The sequence below is a fragment of the Lygodium microphyllum genome, chromosome 13 (genome assembly GCF_053477565.2).
Source record: "Lygodium microphyllum isolate KBCC chromosome 13, Lygodium_microphyllum_v1.1.10, whole genome shotgun sequence".
NCBI classification, from domain to species: domain Eukaryota; kingdom Viridiplantae; phylum Streptophyta; class Polypodiopsida; order Schizaeales; family Lygodiaceae; genus Lygodium; species Lygodium microphyllum.
Genome location: NC_141147.1, coordinates 105258174 through 105283280, shown reverse-complemented (window position 1 = coordinate 105283280; position 25107 = coordinate 105258174). Strand labels below are relative to the sequence as shown.

The 25107-nt window shown below is 42.1% G+C and overlaps 1 protein-coding gene across 8 annotated transcripts in view; it reads left to right on the top strand.

The window, feature by feature from the left end:
- Positions 1-25107, top strand: part of LOC148027010 (putative ion channel POLLUX) — a 97968-nt gene that overhangs the window by 10147 nt on the left and 62714 nt on the right. For 7 of the 8 annotated variants that reach the window (XR_015692925.1, XR_015692924.1, XM_087691556.1 and 4 more), the window contains 2 exons: positions 10636-10734; positions 10819-11007. Coding sequence is in view for 6 of the 8 variants with exons in the window: in XM_087691556.1 (XP_087547682.1) it covers positions 10636-10734; positions 10819-11007 (288 nt within the window). In the remaining 2 variants the exon portion in view is untranslated. Of the gene's footprint in view, positions 1-10635; positions 10735-10818; positions 11008-19249; positions 19360-25107 lie in introns of those variants that run through there. The other variant, XM_087691560.1, reaches the window with a different exon arrangement.

The following is a 25107-nucleotide window of genomic DNA, read 5'->3' as shown; positions in this document are numbered from 1 at the left end:
CTTCAATCTATTTTGCCCCTTGATTCGGGCACTTAAAAAAATTGGCCTTCACCTCTACTTCATAGACGATGGAAATGCCCTATATTCAATGGTTGGCAAGTCCACCTGAATTTAGCTGAAATTCACCTTCAGCCTTGAAAAATCCAAGTCTTGGAGCTTCCAATTTTTGGCACGTTTCCCAAAGCTATTGCTAAACCCTAATTTGTGCTGTAAATTAGAGTCTATAACAGAGAAATTTGCAATTTCTCAGCCTCCAAGGGTCCAAATACTGAGATCTCCGGAGAAGGTTGTGAAATGACTGGGAGATGAGAGAAAAAGCTGTAGAGAGAGAGAATTCAGAGTTTTGTCGTGAAGAATGATTGAAAATCAATCAAATGCAGGTGTTGCCCTGCCACAATAGCATTAAATGCCGTCGCCTACAGTTGAGACATTCAAATCGGATGTCACCTTGTACCTGGATGCAATCGCTCAATTGTGGAGGGTCTGAATTTGCAATCGTCTCCTCAAAGCTCACTTGTGGCTGGCTGCAATGGTTGAGAATAGGTTGGCCATGGCTGATCACAGCTCTCCCACATTTGCTACAGCTAAAATGATTTCGTTTTTCCTCTTCTTCAGCCTTTTACTAGCTTGTATGGGCAAGTTTACCAAGTGGCAGCCTTTCCAAATGGTTTTTCCAACATTATCCATAATTAAATATTAATTTTCTGCCTTTAATTATTGAAAATTAATCTAATAATTATTTCAATGCCCAGAAAAATAATCTGATTGGCCAATAATTAACTAGGCATCTTTCACTCCCGAGTCTCTCTGTGCCATCTTTGACCATTAGATCGGCGTTAGGTACCATTAAACGCCACATCTCTAGTATCACTAACTGACACTTATGGCCAAATGAATGACCTAGGCCAACAATTAACACAAGATACCACCAAGTACCTGTGCAATATAACTTATAACAACTTTTGCCTTTGACATCCCGTGATTTTCTTGGGTCCCGGGCTCGTAAATTTACTCTAACCCCAGTTGCACTTCACATGTGAAACATTAATCATGTGATTAAAAATTAATCCACATGTTAAGTGAGGTTTCAAAAATACATGTCCTCACGATATCCTCAGTGGTTGTGCCTGCTCCTAAGATGTATCTTGCTCTGGCCTGGTCAAGAAGATGTGCTCCTACATCATGATCACATTAATTAAGCTAAAAGGGCCCGGTCTTTCAGCCTTTGGTTGTTGAACTATTCATGCTTCAAAACATAAACTAGCAATGGGTTATGTGTTGTAGATCTAGACATAGGTTCAGTTACCAAAGAACTTGGTTTATTTTGATGCTCAGATTTTGGTTTCTTTTTTCCATTAAATGCATTGAATGAAAATGAAGATGGTTCATCTACTTCAAAATGACCTTGAGAAGGACGAAGTGAAGGAAAAAAAGGGAGAGAATTCACAAGTGTTTGAATTAATCTTTTATACTCATCACCTTCCTTAGAGTTCATGAATAAAAGTCCCCAATCTATGAACTAATATCGTGATTGCATAGTCCCTTCTTCGTGAGAATCACCTACATATTGCTGAAAAGAGAAAGTAGACTCAAAAGATGAAGTGTAGTATTGCGTACCTAACATAGGCGTGAATGAAGGTGGAAATGTAAATGGCATAGATGAAAGAGGTAGAGATGAAGATGAAAGTGGTAAAGAAATGAAAGGTTTGTACTCCATGCTAGTTTCCACGTCTGGATGGCCTATGCTTGGTGGAGCTTCCGTCCTTGCAAAATCATTAGATTGATGTGCGGAATCTAAAGGAAAAGACTTAGTTTTACCTTCAATTCGTTTGTTGAGCCCAATACACGAGGATGAGGTCATACTCGGCTCTAGTCATCTCTAATGGTCTTTGGAATCCATGGTAGTCTGGTGTCTCTTCGGCCATGTTGGATGTTGGAGGAGCAAGTTGTGTGGCCCACTTCTGCTTGTTTCTCAATGGATTTGTCTTGAGACAATGAAATGGTGATGTTGTGTCATGTTTCCCTCTTGTTGTTCTTGCTTCTTGTGAAGGGCTTTCAAATCAAAGCCCTAGGTTTCTTCAAAGAGATCCTAGCTCTTATACCTTGTAAAGGAACACCCTAATGTAGAAACACAAATACAATTGCATGACAAAGCAGAAACTGAGTAGAATACAGTTAGGGTTAGGGTAACTCAGAGACAATGAACATAGTGAAGAGACTGAAATGAATGAATTTGTATAATGCAATGCTTATGTAGCAAACACACTATGCAATGAATAAATATTGTATCCCATACTCTTGTGTCTCAAGAAGTAAGACAAACATAATGAGTTGGAGAGTGTATCATACTCTGACGGATCTTGAACATAGCAAGGCAGCCTTCAAGGATGTCTGGTAGTAGCAACTCAGCAACGTGTGGTAGTAGCAACTCAGCAATAGATACCAGATCAGTGAGATAGATGGAGCAGTGAGGAGAGAGAAAACTGCAAAATGCAGCCTCTTGGAGATGGGCAACAAGTAGAAGAATACTAGGATCAGCAAAACGCAAGGAAGAATGATGGCGACAGTTGAGATGACCAAAACGCAGCCTCCTGGAGATAAATGCAGTCTTGGGATGCAGTCACCGCGAATTGGAGAGGGTATAGGAGTGGTAAATGCAAGATGTGCTGGCTGTTAGGCTGATATGCAGCCACCTCAAGGGTGGAGGATAGTTGGCGACAGCTCCTGGGGGAGAAAACTACGAAGGGTAGGCTGGAAACAGTGCTAGATGGGTATAGACAATGTTAGGCAGCTTTGGCTGAGATGTCCTCTATGAACGGGGTGTGGGCAGCAAAGCTCTAGCACTTGAAGCTCGCAAAAAAGAGATTGGGCTGAATGGGAGGGCAGGCTGCCTATTTATAGAAAGTTTGGGGCCTCCCAAATTAAGGTTTACATGTGGGACACTAAAACTCTTTAGAACCATTCCCGGTTTAAAAGAATGGTTAAAATTCATTAATTAACTTGAGTTTTTGGGGCTATTTAACGAAAGCTAATGGTAATTTAGCTCAACATGGCCACCACCGTCCATATCCTAAATTGGTCACCTATATCAATCATGGTTGGTATGACACCTTTTGAGACTTATTTTGGTCTAAAAGCGGATGTGTCTTATTTCAGGGTATTTGGATGCGATGCTTATGTTCACATTCTGAAGAAACAAAGAGATAAGTTTGAGCCAACTTCCAAGAGACAAGTGGTCATGAGATAGACCTCTAAAGTCATAGGGACACATGCTTTATGATCTTATTTCATAGGATGTCTACATGAGTCGAGATGTGCGGTTCGTGGAGTTTCGAGCTCGAAAGGGGGGTGTGGAGCATCCCGTTCTTGGAGATTCGGGTGAGAGTCAGGCACCTAAGCTAGTGCCTTCAGAGCCTTTGCCTCTTGAGGTTCCATTGTTAGGAGAGGAGGAGATTGCTTTACCATTGGATTTCCTTTCAGAGTCCACATCGGTGGATGTGTTAGAGTCTTTAGCAGAGGTAGAGCAACGACGGGAGTACAGACCTCCTTCTCAGTGGGCATGTCAAACACTTTGTGATGTAGGGATTTAGGGAGTTCTTGAGGAGTGGTAGCTACAGGATGGTGGTCCGCGGCGATCTCGCAGGAACCAAGTACATTCCATGGAGCTTGTTTGTACTAATTATTGTTTGATAACTTGTACCATACAAGATAGGGAGCTTCACCTCAGTTAAGGAGGCTTTATAGTTAGTGCATTGGCAAAAGGCTATGTAGCAAAAGTTGGAGGCCATTGAGCAAAGCGGCACTTGGGATCTTGTGCCGCGGCTTATTCATATGAAGATTATTGGAGTCAAATGGGTCTTCAAGATCAAATGCCACAATGATGGCACTCTAGACAAAACATAAGCCACGGCCGGTTGCCAAGTGGTATGCACAATAGCCGGAAGTGGAGTTACATGATAGTTTTGCCCCCACTGCATGGATGGCCACCATTAGGGCCGTTCTTGCCTTAGCTAGCCATGGGAGATGGTTGGTCTATCAACTAGATGTTAGTTTACTTTCTTGGATGGTGATTTGAAGGAGGAGATCTATGTAGAGCAGCCTCCTGGCTTTTCTTCCTTAGATGGCAAAGTTTATAGGTTAAAGAAGGCCCTTTACAACCTCAAATCGGCTCCATGTGCTTGAAACGAGAAGGTAGACTCCTTTCTCCAAGAAAAGTTAGGGTATCAAAGATCCATTGCCAATCCCAATCTATACGTCCACACTTTGATTGGAGGTTGTGTTTTGTTCATGCTAAATGTGGATGATCTCATTTTGATAGGTAACCATGCTCAGATGGTCAAGCAAACAAAGGATGCACCACATGAGAAGTTCAAGATGACGAGCATGGGACCTCCATTTCTTTTTAGGCCATGAGATATGGTAGATTGAGAGGGGTTTTTCTCTCTCTTAATAGCGGTATGTATATGAGTTTTTGACCATCTTTGGGATGGAGGCATGTTGGTCTATTTCTACTCCTATGGATCCAAATTGGAAGGCTACGGTCCATGCAGATTCATTGGCGGTGGATGCTACTCACTACAAGTAGTTGATTAGGCCGTTGATATGGCGTTTGGGTACTTGGATTACTTTGTGCTTCTGAAACTAACCTTCCTTCCATGGAGGGGTGGTAATAACTTGATTATAACTTAATTGCAGCAAGCAATGATTAATGAAATGCTGAAATACAAACATTTACCAATGAATCTTGAACATTGGACACCCTCTCGGCCCCAAAACTAGTGCCCCTTTCGGTCTTTCTTTATCTCTAATTGTAGTTGAATTTAAATACAATGGGTTTCTTCAATCCCCTTCCCAATCCAAAAGCCCCTTGCTGTCAACAATGATCTGCAAGTATTCAAATTGATTTGCCCCTTGATTTGCTCAGGCAATTGGCCTTCACCAACTCCTTCGGAAATGAAATTTGCCTCGTATTTGAATGTTGGTTGGTCTCTCACTTCAATCTCGTTGAGAATTTATTCTCAGCCCTGAAAATGCCACTCAAGGTTGCTGTTAAAGCCTAATTTTTGCTATAAATTAGGGTTTACAACAGAGAAAAATACAATTTCTGAGTCTCTAGGAATTAGAATGCTAAGATCTTTGGAGCAAGGTGGGAAATGGCTAGAGAATGAGAGAGAATCCTGAATAGAGAGAAAATTCAGACTTCCATTGTTAGAAAATGGAAGAAATCAGCTGCTGCCCTGCCTAGGGAAATGGCTAAAGAATGAGAGAGAATCCTGAATAGAGAGAAAATTCAGACTTCCATTGTTAGAAAATGGAAGAAATCAGCTGCTGCCCTGTCTAGATAGCCATGAAAGTTGTCTCCATTGATAGAACACACGGAATATGATGTTTGTTTGGCTGAAACAACCCTCAAACTGCTGTCACCTATTGTTGTAGTCTCTTCAAGGTATGCCACCAGCTTCCAGAGGGTCTCTTGCTTGTTGCTTTGTAAAGATAATTGAATTAAGTAGCAATATTTACATTAGACCATCAGGTCAGCTAAGAAAAACAGAACCGACACAAATCAAGCCAAAAGGCCTCTAAGACCATAACACACAAATATCACATAAAAAGGAAAATTGGAGTGGAGCGAACAATATCTAGCCAAGGAGCAACAATGTCAGGAAGAACTAGATGAGTTGAAACCATAGAGGAGATATGCCATAACATTGAACCACGAACACGGGCCACATGACCATGGATGCCCAAGGCAAAATAAAAAATGAAGGTATTCCGAGTACGCCAAATATACCAGAACTATCCATCGAAGGAAATGGAAAAGGTAGGAATAATCTGATTGCAAGGCGGATGTAGAAGGCATTCTTCCCATAATCCACGAATGATCTGATATCCACTGTTGAGTCGTTGAGGACCACACATGGAAAACAAAACTCCAAATCTGTTGAGCAACAAGGCAAGAGACGAAGAGATGAAGCAATGTCTCATCGAATGTAGTGCAAAATACATAGCGACCACGGGAGATCTTGCGAGCATGCAACACATCCCCAGTTGGAAGAACCCCAATAAGCGACCTCTACATGAACACTTTACCTTGATAAGGTACGAGTTGGAGAAATCTTTCTTGCCACTTCTTTTTGCTCTCTCTTTCTCTCCCCCTCTCTCTCACAGCTAGCACAAGGTTGGAGTGACCTTGTCTCTCTCTCTCTTCCCCAACCTCAAAAACGTTTTTTCCACTTATATAGGCAAGTTTTGCCAAGCGGCAGCCTTCTAGTTTCATTTTCCAGCATTATTTGTATTATTAAATTAATTTTCAGCTTAAAATATCTGAAATTTAATTTAATAAATATCTTAGTACCCAGAAAATTAGTCTGACCGACCAGCAATTAAATTGGCTAGGCCAATTCATCTCCCAAGTGTTTTCTAGTCTTCTTTAGCCCCTGGATTGGCATTAAATACCATTAAATGCCAAATCCCTAGTATCACCACAACTGACACTTATGGCTAATAAAATGTCTTAGGTCAATTTTTGGCACCATATACCACCTAGTATTTGCGCAACATTACTTAAGACAACTTTTGCCTTTGACATCCATTGATTTCCTCGGGTCCTTGGCTCGTAAATATGAAATAATCTCAGTTGCACTTCACACTCGTGACTCTTCCGAGTTGTTTTGCTTGTTGGGTTCATGAGTGAACCCAAACTGGTTCATTGTAGGCTGATTTGAGGATATTGCTGTTCTTGAGGGGGACCTGTGACCTAGGGGTTTTCTATCTTGTAGTTGTAGGATATCCTATCTTGGTAATTCAAGGCTGGATTGATTCATATTATGCTAGAGGTATTGACCATAGGAGGCTGACGACAAGTTATTGATTCATTTTGGGTATAGGTGCTATTGCTTGGAGTAGCAAGAAGTAGCCAACGGTTGCCCTATCTTCTACAAAGGTAGAGTATGAAGCGGCGTCTTCTACCATATGTGAGACTGTGTGGCTTCAGAGGTTGTTAGGACAGATGGGTTGCTTGCAGACAAATCCTACTACACTTCTATGTGGCAATGAGAAGTTCATAGCTTTAGCATGGAATCTTGTATTCCATGCTCAGATGAAGCACATAGAGATATACTGCCATTTCATTTGGTAGAAGATACTAGATGAGACTATTGATGTGCAATATTGTAAGATAGAGGATAACTTGGGAGACTTGTTTACTAAAGCTCTTTCTCAGGCCGTTCTTCTTTAGCATTCCAAATCCTTGAGCCTTATGTTGCATCTCGGATGTGAGAGGGGGGTGTTAGAGATTTGGTCATGTCCAGGATGGCTGGGCATAGTCAAGATAGGGTAGTTTAGCCTGCCAGTGGTCACAATCATTTAGACTTTGTGTGCAGATTGAGAGAGCTCTGGCTGATCATACTCTCAAAGCCTTTGTACATATCTGTCTTCATTATTCAACATTCATCTTCTGCAGTCTTCAACTTTCTTCTATCTTTTTCTCTCTCTTTCTCTCTTCTCTCCATGTTCATAGCTTTCTTTTAGTATGGCCATATGCTTTTGCATTCGTTGCACTTTTACGTGTGAGCATGACACATTATTTTGTTGGTCATGACTCCTAGGCTTGGGGGTGGGCCTGTTTGACTGTAGGGTGAGTCTGATATCCATCCCTCTACATTTCTTGTTTACATGAATATGGCTTTGTGCTGCATCTTGTGTGCATGTGGGATCTTAGGAGGGCCTTCCTCACATGTTTCGATTGACAACATGAATTGATTGGTCACCATCAAAAGCATGCACAATCATCTGCGAGTTTTTAAAACTTTAGATATGAAAGGGACAATTGCCAATTCTATACTTGGGTCAAACTTTAGGGGAACTATAACTTTTCCTGTGACTTGTCCCACACCATGTCATGTTGGGATGCACTATCAAAGAGGATTATGGCTAGTTTTTTTAGGACAAGGCTTGTAGATAGCACACCATCTTTCTTAAAAATTGCTTGGCCACATTTGCACACTTGTAAACAACAATAGCAGAAGTTTAGGCAAGAGCAGAAGAAGGTGAGGTGGAAGGTTTAGAACAACTCCAGCCATAAGGAACTTTTTGCCTTTATATTCTTGGGCTGTTGGTGAAAGAAATTGCCACAGCTATTTTGTAGGTTCAAACTCCTCAAGAGTAGCACATGGGATTGTTGCCCCACCAAAATAGAGGTATCTATCTTCTTTCATCTTTGTTCTTCATTTTAGTTTATCGTTGTCTTTCTCTTTCTTTACTTTTTTCTACCTCATCCTAAGGTCTTACACATAACATCTAACATGCTTTGTATGTTGACAAAATGGAAGCAATAGGTGGAAAGTGAAAAGCTGACTGCATCCAAATTTAGCATTTAAAAAGGCATATAGTGGGTGGCTGGAAATTCTAGTACAATACACATTTGACTTCTGATGTCTCTTTCTAGAATGCTTACCCTAGATACTTTCTGTTAGCAAAAAAGGGAAGGAGAGAATTTGGTCTTGTTTGAAAAGTAATTACAAATTAGGTGCATGCAGATATGAAAAGGTCAATGGAGATACGTTTTGCTCTTGAGATAGAGCCTGAGGAGCTTGCATATGCATATGTGTCTCCTCGTCTGAATCCATATGATGCTGTGATCCCATGTGATCCTGATTACATTTGGACATAAAGTGTCCGAATTGTCCACATCTGAAGCAATGCCCTCCAAATGCCCTCCAAATGTCCCCCCATATCAGTTCATAAAACAAGGAATGCAACCCAGGGGCTTGAAAATGTATCTTAGTCAGGCAAACTTTACTAGTATCCCACAGTAAACAAGCATGATTTCAGTTGTGAGAGGCCAAGCGGGATTCCACTAAGCCTTTCCCAAGAGAGTGTAGAACCATTGGAAGAAGCCTCTAGAGATGCGAAGGGAAGTCGACCACTTCCACCCAAAAAGGACATGCCTATCTAAGTACATCTTGAAAGTCTTCCAAGGGCTGCCATGGAACAACATGAACTAATTGTTCATCCAAAAACAAAGGAATACTTTGCATGATTTGGGCCCAAGCTTGGGCAGTGCGAAAGAGAACATTGAAGAACAATTTTGGCCCATCATAAATGTCCTCCACCAGAGGAGCATGTACCTGCCCATTTCCATTTTCCTTAAACAAGTCATTACATGACAACATACCCTCAAGCCAAGCCCCAATATGAGTGATGAGGGGAATGCGACCAGTGGAGTAGAAGATAGCAGCCCGCTCATGGAAGGCTGCAATTTTCCGTACCACAATCTTTGTACCCAGAATTGTCACCACATGCTCCCTGTTTGGCAAGGTGGATGCCTTACCCACATTTGCATGAATGTATTCACTCATCAAGCTATTAGCTTGAGCCAGCATAGCTTGGTACATATCCCCCTGCCCTTGCAAAGTAGGGCAACCACCCTGCTGGGAGGATTCCAAAGCACTCGTGTCCATAGGATCCACCGCTATCTTGCAGCATTTGCCTGCTTCATTGCCTTCGGCTTCTTAGGGGATGTCCTCAGCCTGGGACTCCTCATCAGAATCCAAAACATCTTTACCTTCCACCCTGGCCAAGTGCTGATCCTGAAACTCCATATCTATGCCACAGGAGGTCTCCATCTCTGTCCCTATGCAGTGATTTACTGTTGCTCTGTTTGCAGGTTTACACAGTCTCACACTCTCTCTCTTTGTTGCTCAAGGGATTTGGCTCTCTCTCTCTCTCGCTCTCTCTCTCTGTGCACAACAGTTTGCAGCAGGCAGCAACCTATGATCTTCTGCTCTCTCTTTCTCCCTCTCTTGTTCTCTCCATCACTCTTTCTGTCCCTGTGTCTCTGCCCAGGACAGACGCCCTGTCAAGCCATGAACTGATTGCTGTTCCCCAAGCTGTCTGCGTCAATACTGAAGCCTGCGATTGTTGGTGAAGAAGCTGGAACGGAGATCGTGCCTGACAGTTGAAACCCTAATCCACAGGTCTGAGACCGTAATTTTGGAGGCACGCAGGCAGGTAGGTCGATCAATACAGGTCAGATCAGGTCACAACTCAGGGCAGGTCGTGCTACAGTGCAGGTCGCCACCCAGGACAGGTTACACAGCACAGGAGACTCTCTCTCTCTCTCTCTCTCTCTCTCTTTCGTAAATCTCTCTCTCTCTCTCTCTCTCTCTTTTTCGTAAATCTCTCTCTCTCTCTCTCTCTGGTGATGAATGGTCTAAGGGCTCAAGTGACGGATGAATGAAGCTCCATCCCTTCTCCTTCTTCAAGCTCTGATGAATGGTGATGAATGAAGCTCTGACCTCTCTTCTCTCTCTCTCTCTCTCTCTCTCTCTCTTTTCAGTCTGTCAGGGTAGGAGGAGCCCGTCCCTGTCCGTGTGAGCAGTGGTGTCACCCACAGCCTGTGCGAACACCAGCAGCCTGTCAGGCCATGGATCCGTCTGTCTCTCTCTCTGGGGGGGGGTAGTAGGCTGGGGTTTGGGAAAAATTCAGTGTAACAAGAGAAAAGTTTAAGCTTAGTGCATACAAAAATGATCTGTTTTTTCTGGTCAAGTGATGTTCAAAATGTCTTTTTTTCCTCTTTTTGGCAGCAGAGATTCAGTTTTTTATGAGAAGATTTTAAAGCTTACCTGTATGCAGGTACGAAAAGGATCTTTGCCTGAAGTAAATGCGCCTCCAAAACTTCCAGAACGGATTCTATTCTGTGGTTGGCGACGAGACATACATGACATGATCAAGGTACCTTCAGCATTGCTGCACTGTTGCTTGAATGCCAAGTCACAGTATGGGTCCTTATGAAGCAATTACTGATTTTTACTGCAGGTTCTAGATGCATTTCTTCCCAGTGGTTCTGAGCTCTGGATTTTCAGCGATGTGCATGTAGAAGAAAGAGAGAAAAAGCTCTTGGAAGGAAATCTTGAAGTGCTTGAGAACATAAAACTTCAGCACCGTGAAGGCAATCCTGTGATTCGTCGCCACCTGGAAAGTCTCCCGCTTCAGAGCTTTGATTCGGTTGGTACTTCTTTATTTCTTAAAAACATTTTTACAGTTCTCTACTTAGCATTTATTACGATGAACAAATGCATGGAGTGAAGATTGGAAGATGACCACTGGACACTGATCAAAGGATTGTTTGTCTGCGTAAGGGTAATATATTTGGTTGACATTGATACTCTTTATCTTAGTCTATAGTTGGAGATGGTCATTATGCTGTTATATACATGTATTTAACTTTACCTTCTGTAATGAATTTGCAGAGACCTGTTTTTTGCTTGAAGGAGATCTCTCTTGAATAAATAAAAGTCAAAATACTAAAAAGTGCCTATCATTGGGTATTTCATTTGAGCGTGCAGTGGCATAGGTGGCATTGTTTATTTGTAAAGAATCATTTTCTTTTGGGTGAGACCAAGACCATAAATCTTTATGCTGATGACTCTTCACAAATATCTCTTCCAGACGCCAACATTACCATTTGCTTTTTGACCTGTTCCTTGCATCTCTCTTTTCCTTTCTGAAAATTTTCCATTGTGCTGCCCTTTCCAACACCAATGACTGGTTTTTTCTTTTTAGCTTGTCAAGGCCAAGGAGAACTGGAAGTAAGGTAAGCATAGCAGGCCTGTACATCCTTGTGTCCACAGGATGGGCCTCTCTTTGTGACCCAAGCATCCGTACCCAGTGTCACAATCATAGACTTTGCAATGCCATGAAACACCATCTTAAGGGCTTTTCTCCATACCTCTTCAGACCTAGAGCAATCCCAAATGCAATGTCTGTGTCTCCTCTGGTTCCCTGCATCCATCACAAGAAATAGGGTCTTTGCCATGACCAAGCTGAGTACCAACTATTGAACTCTTGTGTGCTAGTAACCACAAAAAGAGTGAAATCTTTCTAGGTCTAAAGTTATCCTCCAATTTCCTCCAAAAGTCAACAAGGGAAGGTAGTAATATACTCTGTGCAGTCCAATGCTAGGTCAGCACTAGCATCACTTTGATTGTGCTCATTTGGATCCACCTCCCTAATTTGATGGTGTATCCAACAAAGGAACATCCCTAGGTGTCTCTTCAAATGGCTTTCTCCATACACACTCCCTAGGGTCCCATTGTATGCTCTAAAGACGCCTCCTATATGCTCAATACCTCCTACCCTTTATTATGCATGTCTCAAGGTCTTATCTGAGTACCAAATACTCTCACAATGAGCCACAACCCTAATCCTCTACTAAGAGCATCCTATGAACTTTGAGCGACCTAGGTCCTCTCTCCTAAGTTCTCCATCCTTTTGTACTGAGAAAGTAAATACTCTCTCCACTAGTAGCCATCTCTGCGAGAAAGATGTCTCTCTAGTGAAGAACCCAATCCATATATGAGAAGTGTCTATGTCAATCCTTCACTCTAGGGATACCACCTCCCTAATGCTCTCTATCATGTCTCTAGCCTCTCTAATGTTGCAAACCTTTGTCTCTGTGATTGAGCCAGTAGCACAAAAAGGCAAACCACTACCCCGCCATAGAAGCTATTTGTTAAGAAAAGCTCCCCAAAGATAAGCATGCCCTATCTCTCATGTCTTGTAACTCAATTGTGTTAAAAATTCTAGTGGATGCTAGGATACCATGGTCCTCCATCAAGAACAATAGTTGCTAATCTCCAAAGCAATATTTTCTTCCATAGCTCCTTATCTCGAAGAGGGCCCCTCACAATAACCTTCATCATCAGCGCTCTCTTTGACCACCTAGGTCAATGATTCCAAACCATCCCTAAATCTAGGCTGAATAATAACATCCTAGGCTACTTTAGCTATTGTTGCACTTTCAACTCCACTTGACCAAATGTTCTTGATTAGATACTTCACTTGGCTAATGCATGGCCTAGAAAAGGCCCAACAAGATGTGATATGCCAAATAGGAGCAAGTAGAGCTTGTTTAGTCACTACCATACTCCTTGCGAGTGATAATCTTGTTGTACTCCAAGATAGTAGCTTTTTCCTTATGCTCAAGAGTTAGGATGCCAATTGCTACTTTGAGGTAATATCAATGCCCACATGACAACGAAGTTGTCTCATTGATGTGATGTTGGGAATTGAGTGAAATTCTCATGTGGCCTTCAATTTGGTTGTTGAGTGTCACAAACCCAAAATCTATAGGATTTGTGCCAATTGATTTAAGAGTCCCAAGGCTCTACCAAAAATTTCCATTGCAACTAAAATACCTTGAAGCTCTCCTCATCCCCATCGAAGCAAATAGTTGTGTTATCTTCAAACTCTATGTCCAAGTAACTACTCAAACTTTAGGATGGGTAGTGTGATGCCAGGGATGGTTGATCTATCCTTTAAAAAAAAGCATAAGGCCTTTGCTACAATTAGGAAAAGAGGTGCAAGGGGGCATACTTGTCTCATTGGCCTCTGAATACTATCCTTTGGAATTGCCAATAGAACCTAGCTATGAGTTGAGAAATAAAAGAGTCACTATCCCTTTGGCTGACTACTCTGGAAAACCCATCCTCAACATGGTGCCCTTCAAAAACTCCTAATCATCTATGTCATAAGCCTTCTTGAAATTGAGAAGTAACACAATGAGGTCGTGCCTCTTGTATGGTGCAAGAGCAATCTATTCCCAAAAGGTAGAAATGTTATCCAAAATGCTACACCTCCAAACAAAACTTGTTTAGGTAGGATGGATGAGGTTTGACATAAGAAGAGAGAGTTTTAGATTGCACACTTTAGCAAGGATATTAGATGTCATTCCAAGCCATTGTGATCGGTCTCTACTGAGTAATCTCCAAGTTGTCACTATCTTTCAACATGAGATTATCCCTTAGATAATCTCTTTGGCATATTTTCCAATGCCATTATCTCCTAAATGCCACAAGAATCTGTGTTGACTAACACGTCCACTTAGAATCCAACTTGCACATGAGATACAACATAAGCTATATTCATAGGAAAGAACATAAGAGAAATGGACATTATAATCACTTCCAAGCCATAGAGCCAAATGGGCTCACCCTCAAGCCTAGGAGCTAGCAGCAAACCAAGTTACAACCACGTTCCACGAGTTGGCGTCCCATACCATTGATCCACACATTCCTAGTGTATGAATGGCGATCACACAATGATGTGCACAATAGGGCCTTAAGTCCTATAAATAGGGTTTGACTACCCTAAACCCAAAGTGCCCATGGTGCATTCACACTAGGTCACTTTATGATCACTCTACATTTATGACCACAGTGGTTGTTGAATGATATGCTTCATGTTAAAATGTCAGATCTAACATTCTATATCCACATTTCAAAAAGGCACAAAATCCCTACCACCATACATCCTTTTAACAGATATATAATAAGAAGCACCCATTGTAATCTCATTCATGTAAGGCTAGTTATATTTGTTAGCATTGCTTAGTGGATGGTGCACTCCAAGATGAAAAATCACTATGGATCATGCATTTTGAGGTTTGGTATTTGTCTTGGGATTCATGCAGTTTTGCCTTGCCATGACTGTCAACATCGACCTTTGCTCCCCACCCCTCCAGAGTATATGCGTCTTCCACGAGGCACTCCTTGTGCTACCTCTCCTTTCTGGGTCACAGAGATCGTTCTGCATCAGCTATCAAAGTATTATGCTCAAGGCAATAAGCCACACCTGACGCGCACTAAGTCCTTTCAAGCACACAGAGGCTCCACGGCCTTATGAGGCGATAAGCCCTTTTGGAGACTACCCCACTGCGCGGAGGTTTCCCCCACCCACTTTCGGGTGCAGTGGCTTCCACGGCCCACATCTCCTTCACAGTCCACTCTTCTGAGAGCTCGCAACTATTCCCTATCCTTGGCTCATCCTGAGCCTCCTTCTTTCCCACCCTCTTCCACTCAGGTTCAAGAGGCCACTTCTAGGTGCTTTGAGCTTCTTCTTCGGAGTCCCAAATACCTTCTTCAGCACGATCAGCAGCACTTCCTTTGTCATACGATGCTTCGCAGTCCGTGAGCCATGAGTGATTGGATTCCCTTTCTCTCTCAGACTGGGATTCAGAGGGGGATTTTCTTACTTCGCCCTCAGAGGGGGCTTCTAGTTCTTCTTCCGCTTCAGAGGGGGCTTCTACTTCTACTCCTTCCGATTTAGAGAGAGACCCTATGTGCCATGAAGTTCTTCACACACCACCACCTTTCACTTTCGAGGAGTGGCTCTCCTTTGAGCAGTCATTTCCTCTACTCATACCCAGGATCTAGAGGATCTACCTAGATTGGGTGCCCTTGGATCTTCAATAGCGACTTGGTGACTAGGTCTTCGTATTCCTTCTAGCATAGAGTCACAGAGCTAGTGGCTTCTCTCCCAAGGTTGAGTTTCGGGTTCTACAACTCATATTGTCTCCTGATTATCTTCAAAGATCTCCTTTCAGGTGGTATTCTCAGATTACAGGGTGGATCTTCTTTGTCCCTTGGTCAGCATGGAGCCATCTTCCGAGATCGAGTACGGGCATATCCTTATGGTTCTTGGCACCACACAAAGTTCGACATTCCTCTTATGCATTGCATGATTTCATCATTTTTGTACTAGGGCGCTTGGGCAAGTGAACAATTTTCCCAAGAGGGACACTGTCCAAGTGGCACCTGCTGCATGAGCATTCTTCAATATGTAGCATTGCATCTCCACCTCACTCCTCTTGTTCCTCTTTTTGGGCCTGAGAGGGGGTGTTGAGAAACCCTTCACCCTTTACCCGCAATTTGCGTTTTTGTATTTCTGCGTTTTGCGTTTAGGGTTTACAGTACCAAAAAGGGACGTCATCCTAGATTGACTGTGTCTATTTATAGGCCACTCTCTCATTCATTCCTTATGACTGATTCATTCAGTCCGTCATCTCTTCTCTCCAGTCTCTCCCTTATCCTCACACCCCTTCAGGAGGATATTGTGGTTCGTGGTTCGTGGCTGTCTTCATCATCTTCCTTGTGCTACGGCACTCTTGTTCCCTTGTATCACATTCACTCCATGATTCAAAACTTCATCATTCCATTCATTAGAGTTGCTTCTCTCTTCTCTTCTCTTCTCCATGTTTTGCCGAGTTCACTCCGTGTTCCTCCCCGCAAACCCTACTGTCTCGCTGGTACGTCATCTTTTGACAGGTACAACGTTGAAATTCTCATCATTCTTCAATCTGCAGATAAATGGTTAGTTTGAGAAAGCGAATTCCATAGTGTTAGATCTTTTGAGATGCTATGTTTCACACCACAAGACACAATGGGAGTAATATTTGCCCTTGGTTGAGTTTGCTTACAACAACACAATGCATAGTTCCATTGGCAAAACTCCATTTGAGGTGGTTGAGGGCGGCAAGAAGGTACCACCTATCTTGCAAACTAAGGATAAGTTGTAGTCGTGGATTTTGGAAGGTGGAATGATGGGAAAGGTCGAGGAGACTGGTGAAAAAGAGAGGGTGCCATCTTCCTTGCCCTTCCTGCAGCAGCCAGATTGTTGAAGTTTTTTGAAACCTTTAATGGATAAACCTCAAAAAACCTTGTTTCTCACAAGCTCCATAGCCGCCTCTTTCTCGGCCAGTGCACCAAATGAATAGCACCTTGCCACAGCACAAAGAGAAGCTCGAACCGGCCAAGTAGAGGCTGCAAGTACATTTGCTAGCTATAAAAACCTGCAAGAAAAACACTCCTCACCAAGAATCCATACTCTCATAACACACAAGAGAGAGACACATAAGAGATTGAGATATCCATACCATCCTCACTCTCTTCCTCTTCCTCATTCTCCACAAGATCTTGGAAAGGAACACAAGAGAGAAAGAAACAAGAACAAGAAGGCAAGTGTTGTGCCAAAATGGGGGAGAGAGGGAAATGAAGCATGACATGAGAAGATAAAGGAAGAGAGAGGTTGTAACCATCTCAACCTTCCACCTCCTCAAGGCTCAAACCACCTGACAAGTCTTCTTTTCTTGATATTATGAAATTCAAAATGTATACATAGACTAAGGTCTAAAGGGCCTCTCATTTTAGTATGAGACAAAAGGTATTGACCTTTCTTTTCCTATTGAAACTATCTCCACATTGACGGATACATAATGCCTTTCATGTTAGCTTGTTGAGGCCTTTTCATGGTGATATGCCAGAGGATATGTCTGCTGAAATTCAGCTTGAGGTTGAGGAGCTAGATGAGATTTTGGTACTCGAGCAGAGTTTGGCACATGAGGAAAGAAAGATCGAAGGTAAAGTTTCTAAGAGATACTTGGTGAAATTTCAGAATTATTTACCGATGGATGGAAGAGGATGACTTGGGGGATCATCCTTAGTTGTTGCAGCTTTACCTAGATTGTCTTTTAGTTAGAGCTGACTTTAGTTTGAGCTCCATTAGGTTCAGCATAGTAGGGGTTTGGAGTATTGCCTGATGCTTAAGGGGGAGGTAGCACTTCCACTTCTCTAGTTATGGACAACTTTCATATATATAGTGGATCTTGGATGTATATAATATGCATCCAAGGTACTTTGTTGACAGTATATTTGCTATGAGGTCACTACTTAATATACTAGTCACTGTGAGATGCATGCAGATGAGTATGAGTTTCATCCAAGCACTGGAATAATACTTTTGTAGTAGTTTATAATTAGTTTAGGATGAGCTCTTACCTCAATTTTGAGACAAGAATTTGTTCAGTTTCAGCTTAATTTTCGATCAGTTTGAGAATTGTTTATGGCAACTTTTGGAATCAGTTTTTGCAATGAGTTTGTGATCGGTTTGGGGTCACATTTGCAACAGTTTGTGATCAATTCTTAGATCAGCAAGTGATTAGTTAATGATCAGATTATGCTCAGTTTTTAATGGTTTACAGTTGGTTCCATGGACAATAGCATGTTAGTAAATGCCATCGATAGTTTCGGCCATGATTTATGTTGAATTAATGCTTTTCTATGGTTCATAGTTAGAATAGTTGAGAAGCATGAGCTATGGAGATATCCACTGGGTTTCTAGGAACAATTTTTGATTGCTGGCTGGAAAGTTTCAGCAAGGTTTGGGGGCATGTAGCATGGTTGGACAATAGTGCGCAATATTGTAACCGTGATACCTTATGGAAATTCCAGTGCAGTATGCCTTTCCTTTGGCACAATGCAATGTAATTGAGGACGATTGCAAGGATTTCAAGGGGAAGGTCTCTCATGAGGATGTGAAATTTTGAGATGCTTTAATCTTGCTAATAATATTTGATTAAGTTATTAATCAACTGTACAAGGTTGTTTAGCACATGTGTGTGTCAAGGCAAAAGTTGTGATAAGTTATGCCGATTGGGTTTTGGTGGTTAGCTGGTATCAGATTGTGACCCTAGGACAGTGATTTGACCAAAGTGTTAGTGGTGACACTAGGGACTAGCATTAATTAATTAATTAATGTCAGTCTAAGGGTTTCAACAGAGGTTTGGGACCACTTCAAGTTGCAAGTGGCCTAGCCAATTAAATTATGAATAGGCACACTTAATTTTGGGTAGTATAAAAAGAGTTGAATTTAATTTTTAAAATTATTTAATTTTTAAAATTAATTAAATGACTGGATAATGTTGGAAAATGGGTTTAGAATGCTGCCACTTAACAAAAATGCCCATGCAAGATTGAAAAACATCTTTGGAGGTTGGAGAGAGGCATTCAGTGCATTCAACTTGCAAGAGAGAGGGAGAAGATGCTATTGGTTTGATTTATAGCTGTTGGAGGACCTTTTGAGGCAACTAGGGCAGGAAAAGATCAATTAATAGCAAATGACAACAATTTCAAGGCTTTCTAGAGTTGGCGACAGCAACTGATGGGTGGCAATAGCAAATTCTAGCATCCTTGGGAATAGGCGACAGCTCTTGGGCAGTAATTGAGAGACTATAGCCAATCTAAAGGCCTTTCTCATGAAGAATTTTTGAATTTCTCTCTCTTCTGGCATTCTCTCACCTTCTCCAACTTGTGTGTAGTCAATCTTAGCATTTCTTAACCTTTTGGATCAGATTTTAGTCAAATTTGTGGACAATAGAGAGATCTTTATTGTAAATCCTACATTTTTACAAAAATTAGGGTTCAACAACCACCTTGGGATCCGTGTCAATTGGTGAAGGCATTCTTCATTGAATTCAGCACTTGAAATTTATGTAATTGTCATGGAATTTTGATGCTAGTCCATTCATTGTAATTTGGGGCAACGTTTGGCCAGTTGGAGGTTCCATTTGTGCTAGTCCTGGGTGAAAAATGAAGGGCAATTGGCCCGAATTGATTGCTGATTGTTGTTGCAGCAAAAGGGGCTTTTGGAATAGCAAAGGAGATTGTGAATCTCAACTTGTACTCATTCCGATGGCAGTCAAGTTAAAGAAATACAGAAAGAGGCACCAGTTTCGGGGCCAATAGCATGTCCAATGTCCGAGATTATTAAGGTAATTTGTGCATTTTAAGTTATGTTCATTTGCTGATTGCTGTAAATTAGTACTTAATTAGGGAATTACCACTCTTTCTTAGAAGGAAGGCTGGTTTCAAGTGACCTTGCACTTGTCGTTCATTTTCTTGTGCAACTTTGAAGATGATTGATGAGTTGTTGCTAGGGTAGCTGATTTCTTTGACTTAAAGCCCAAGGCAACTTGATGGGAACCCCTAGTTGGCTGGTCGCCCCTACTTGCAGCCAAAGTGTTATTAGAATTTTTTGCATTCGTGTAGACGTCCTTGAGTGAATGAAGGGGATTGTAGAGCATCTCATTCTAGTAGTCCGACAACAACCCAAAAAGATATTGCATGTAGAGCAATGCTTGAGGATCATCCAAGGCCTTCGTTTTATGCAACAAATCTTTAAATTCATGTGAGCACGCATCCAAGCTTTTCTTCCCCATATCAAGCTCAAATAGTTTTTTGAAATTTTCCATCGATTATCGGTCATGAAACATTTCTGAAAAACGGATTGAAAATCAGCCTACATCACTGACTTAGGGCGTAGGCCCATCCACCAGGTGTACACCTTTCCTTGTAAAATGATTTGTATCTTTGTGATATGCTAAATGTCATCGAACTGCTACAAATCAAAATATATCGTTCATTTGGCCAGCCAAGAATTGATGTTCATCTCATCAAATTTCTTCTTCACCTCCTTAAAGGGATCAAGTTGGAATTGAAGAGGCAATGTTCTCATATGGTTGTTGGCACGAATGGAAAATAGGGAGTGTGCAGCTCCACTAATTGCTGTTGCATTTCTTTTACTTGGGCTTGGAGAATCGGCACAAGGGACAAATTTCTGTCGGATTTGAAAGAAAAAGAAGCTTCGCGATGTTGTTTATACGTGTGTTTGGATTCGGGAGACACCGGACTTGCATCCTCCCTATGTTGAGGTTCAGTGAGAATGGGCGCATCAAAAGGAGATACCCCTTGAGAAGCCATAATATTGGTAAGAGAAAGGAGTAGAGAGAAGAATGGAAATTTTGGAGAGAGAGAGAGAGAGAGATACGGTAGTTTTGGAGATCACAGAGCGCAAAAGAGGAGAGCAAAGAAAGCAAAAATAGTCTGCATTTAATGTAAAACAAGATCTTTTTTTTTTTTCTTCTATGGGGGAGCATGTCAAGAAGCTTCGCAATTGTAGACGTAGGTCCAAAATGGAAGGGAGGTGATTATCTTGGAGGACATGGCGATAATTCTTCTCTCTTAGTTATTGCTCCGATTTAGTGCATTTTATTCCGTCTTGATTGCTTTAGGATAGACTGAGACCCTTAAGTGGAAGGAGTGGATTCCCATGGTCTTGGACCAAGAGGAACAACTCAAAGGTTAGAATGCTCCCAAGTTGGAGGTTTTGACTGATCAGTCTTTCCAATAGAAAGGGAAGAACAACAATAAGAAGAAGGGCGAGAGGTTCAAACAAGACAAAACCAAGGGGTCTACTTGTCACATCTATGGCAAGAAAGGTCATTGGAAGAAAGATTGCCTTGACAAGGACAAGAAGGATACCAAGAAGGAGAAGACTACAAAGGACTCAGGAGCGGTGGCTGCTCCTTCATCGACCACCTTCCCCCATTTGGAGGTGATAGAGGATGTTTCTTCAACGGAAATTGATGCAACGATGATGGCCCCAAAGTCTTGCAAGTGGTTTGTGGATAATGGTGCTTCCCGCCACACAACTACTCTGCTTTAGATGGTATTTCCTAGATGCATTCAATGCATGGGAAAAAACTCATAAGTGATAGTTCTTTGGTTCCAATCAAAGACAAAGGTGATATGCAGCTTATTCCGGATGGGCGAGGTGGTGCCCACGCATCAGAGGTGCTCTATGTGCTGGTTTTAGGGTCTATGGGGCGAAGCAATGGCCACCACTGTCCACATGCTTAATCAATTCCCTACATCATCCATGGTTGGTATGATGTCTTTTGAGGCTTACTTTGGTCAAAAGCCGGATGTCTCTTATTTTAGGGTGTTCGTGTGTGATGAGTATGAAGAGGAACAAGTTTGAGCCGGCTTCCAAGAAACAGGCGTTCGTGGGTTATAGCTCACAGTCCCAAGCATACAAGCTTTATGATCCCGCTCCTTGGAGATATACATGAGATAAGATGTTCGGTTCATGGAGTTTCCAACTGCAAAGGGGCGTGTTGAGAATCCCGTTCTTGGAGATGCAGGTAACAGATACACTTCATGATTCAAGGATTGAGGGAGTCCCTGAGAAGTGGTAGTTGTAGGATGGCCTGTGGCACTCTCGAAAGAACGAAGCACATTTCATTGAGATTGTTTGTACTAGCTATTGTTTGATTACTCGTGCCATGTAGGATAGGGAACCAAATCCATGAAGAAGGCTTTGCAATCACAGCATTGGAAGAAGGCTCTGGAGCAAGAGTTGAATGCTATTGAGTGGCACTTGGGATCTTCTGCTGTATCCCATTCATGGGAAGATGATTAGAGTTAAATGGGTCTTTAAAACCAAATACCACAATGATTGCACTCTGGATAAGCATGAGGTGTGGGTCATTGTGCAAAGGGCTTTGCACAACGGGCTAGGAGTGGATTTCCATGACACCTTTGCACCTATAGCTCGGATGGCTAACATTAGGGCCGTTCTAGCCTTAGCCAGCCATAGGAGATGACTGGTTTGTTAGCTTGATGTGAATAGGTGTAGATGCTTTGCGCTACCGGTAGTTGATTGGATCCTTGATATGGCTTCTTAACATTCCAGTTGATTTGTGCTTTCGTGTAGGCTTGTTGGCTGGGTTCATGAGTGAACCCAAGGTGGTTCATTGGAAGACTACTATGGGCATTTTGCGGCTTCTGAGGGGGACCCCCAATCTTGGTAATCATTATCCAGCAAGTACTAGAGATTCAACTTTGGTTCTTCAAGGTTGGATGGTGGATTTAGATTGGGCCAGAGATGTGGACCATCGGAGGTCAATGATAGGATATTGCTTTACTTAGGATACAAGTGCTATCTCATGGAGCAGCAAGAAGCAACCCACACTTGCCCTTTCTACTAAAGCAGAATATAGAGTGGCATCTTCTACCACGTGTGAGATAGTATGGCTTCAGAGGTTACCAGGAGAGCTTGGTTGCCCACAAACAAGTCCTACAACACTTCATTGCGACAATGAGAGTTGCATTGCTTTAGCATGGAACCCTTTGTTTCATGCTAGGTTGAAGCACATTGAGATACAGTACCATTTCATTCAAGAGAAGATCTTGGATTAGACTATTGATGTGGTTTACTACAAGACAGAGATAATCTGGCAAATTTGTTTATGAAGGCACTTCCTTAGGTTGTTCTACGACAACTCTCCAAATCCTTGAGCCTTATGCTGCATCCAAGATCTGAGAGGGGGTGTTAGAGACTAGTCATCCCTTGGACTAGCATTCTTATGCTACAATTGGTACAATCAGTTCTCTCCGGCATAGTTACTCATTTTTCCTGTCAGTTTTGGGCATTTTCAGCAGTCGTCAGATGCAGTCACCATTTACCAGCGGGAAGGTTGGTAGGTGGTAGTACCATGTGGGAGTTAGGAAGCAGTTTGCTGATTATTGATTATTTTATTCAGCAGTCTGCAGTTTTTTCCAGCTGGTTGACCAGTTTGCTGGCTGCCCTGATTTATTTATTGCTTTATTTTATCCTATTTATTGCCACTAGGCAGCCTGCCTTCATCACACCAGCACTTTTCTATGGAGCTCATATCTAGGGACTGAGCCTCTACTAGAAGAGGAGACTTGTAGCAAAGCGGTCACCGCCCAACAAAGGGGAGGTTAACAAGTTGCAATAGATGGAGAGGCCCCTACTGGTGATCATCTCTTGGAAGTTGGATGATCAAGAGTAAGTCATTAGTTCCACATGACGCACTTAAGAGGAAAGATGGGAGCACTATCTATTGCGTGGCTGATGTCCATTTCCAAAGAGTGACTTAGTGTCTTTCATGCACAAACTTTGAAGTCTCATGAGATGAAGATGCACTAGAATCATTCTAGATTTATCAAATTGTTAGCATTTTAGGGTGACAGAAAGTGCTGCTATGCTGAAACGAGCACCAAATCCTCATTGAAGCTGGTGCTTCGGAATATTTTATTGTTGAGGCAGTTATTGTTTTGGACCCCGCTCCTTCGTAATTTCTTGGGTAACTTAAAGGTAGAAGAATGTTTTTTTTGGATGAATTGGTAATTAGAAGCATTCCATTGGGCTTACGAGCAAGACATCAAACCCAAAGAAAACATAGATTGATGGTGATCCATTTTCTCTAAGAAAAACATCTCAATTTTGTAGCTTGGAGTTCCCTTTCCTAGAGCTCAGGTAAGGGGAGTGCAACAAGGTCAGTAGGATGGAAATTGTTCAGCTATAGATGGCTTTCTATCAAGAACATCTTCATTTGTCCCTTGATGGTTTTCCAAAGATATAAGTAGGCTGCACTATATATGCATAGGTGCCTAGCGTACTATGAGATCAAAGGGGATTTCGCATAGCTACCTTGCACAGAGCAACAACAGGTTGTCTGTTAGAGGTGCTCAAGGTGGCACTTAAAGACCCCAAGGAATTGTATGTTGGGATTGCCAAAGAGATCATGTTGTGTGGAGATTTGAGAGGGGCTATAGGATTCCTATCAACTATTGTCAACTAGAGCCAGTTTTATATTGTAGGATTTGTGGTACTACATTGGCTCTCCTAGGGCAGAGTGCCTCCTGATTTATGAGGCTAAGTTGTAGAGAATGTCACAAGACTGTGACAACTATTATCTTTTTGTTGATTTCTTTATTACATATTTTATTTGGTTTTTATTTTTGGAAGGATCCCTCTTGAAATCTAAACGCCTAAGTTGCATGGCCAGTATGTGAAACGGACAGGAATGTCTAGTGAGTCAAGACTGGACAGTTAAGGTCCAGTACAAGTCTGGAAGAGACTGATGGCACTATAGATTGACAAGCCTGGAAGAGACTTGTGAAAGTGTATATGGACAAGTGTGTTGAAGAACAAGTCTGGAAGAGACTAGTTCAAAGTGAAGATGGACAAATCTCCAAAAGATTAGTCCATGTGGGGTCATCAGTGGAAATTCACTTTCAGTTGAGCTACATTACAGATTTGGATGTAGCCATAGTCTGCAAAGATGGTCAGAAGACTAGTGGGATGCAACTCCTAAAATTTAGGGAGTTACTATTTTTGGACCCCAAAATCTGTTCGCGTCATTATCTTCGTTTTTGTATGAGGATTAATCCTCTGGTCTGTGCCGAGGTCAAATTTTGAACCGAGGATGGAGAATTTTAGACCGAAAGGTTTAAACAGGAAAATTGTTATATGTATGCTATGTGTCACAATTTGGGCATAAATTCCCAAAAGAGAGAGAGAGGGCAGCACAAAAACGAGTTTCAATGCATGGGGGGCTCATTTTGTGAAAGGGAGATGGATTGCTGCAGATGGAGAGCTCTTGAGAGCTGGTCTACCTTGTCTATGCTGCACAGAGGGCTAAGCTTGCTTCCTACTCTTTCTCTCTCTCTCTCTGACAGTATGGTTATGCTGCAGAATCAAGGGCCTTTCTTCTGATTCAGGTACAGCTGTGTAGGAATATGCTGTTTTTGCATGAGGCAAGAGCCTCCTTTCTCTAGGAACAGGAGCAGTTGTATGCCGTCCCAGCAGGGATAGGTGAGGGTGTTAACCTCACCAAGCAAG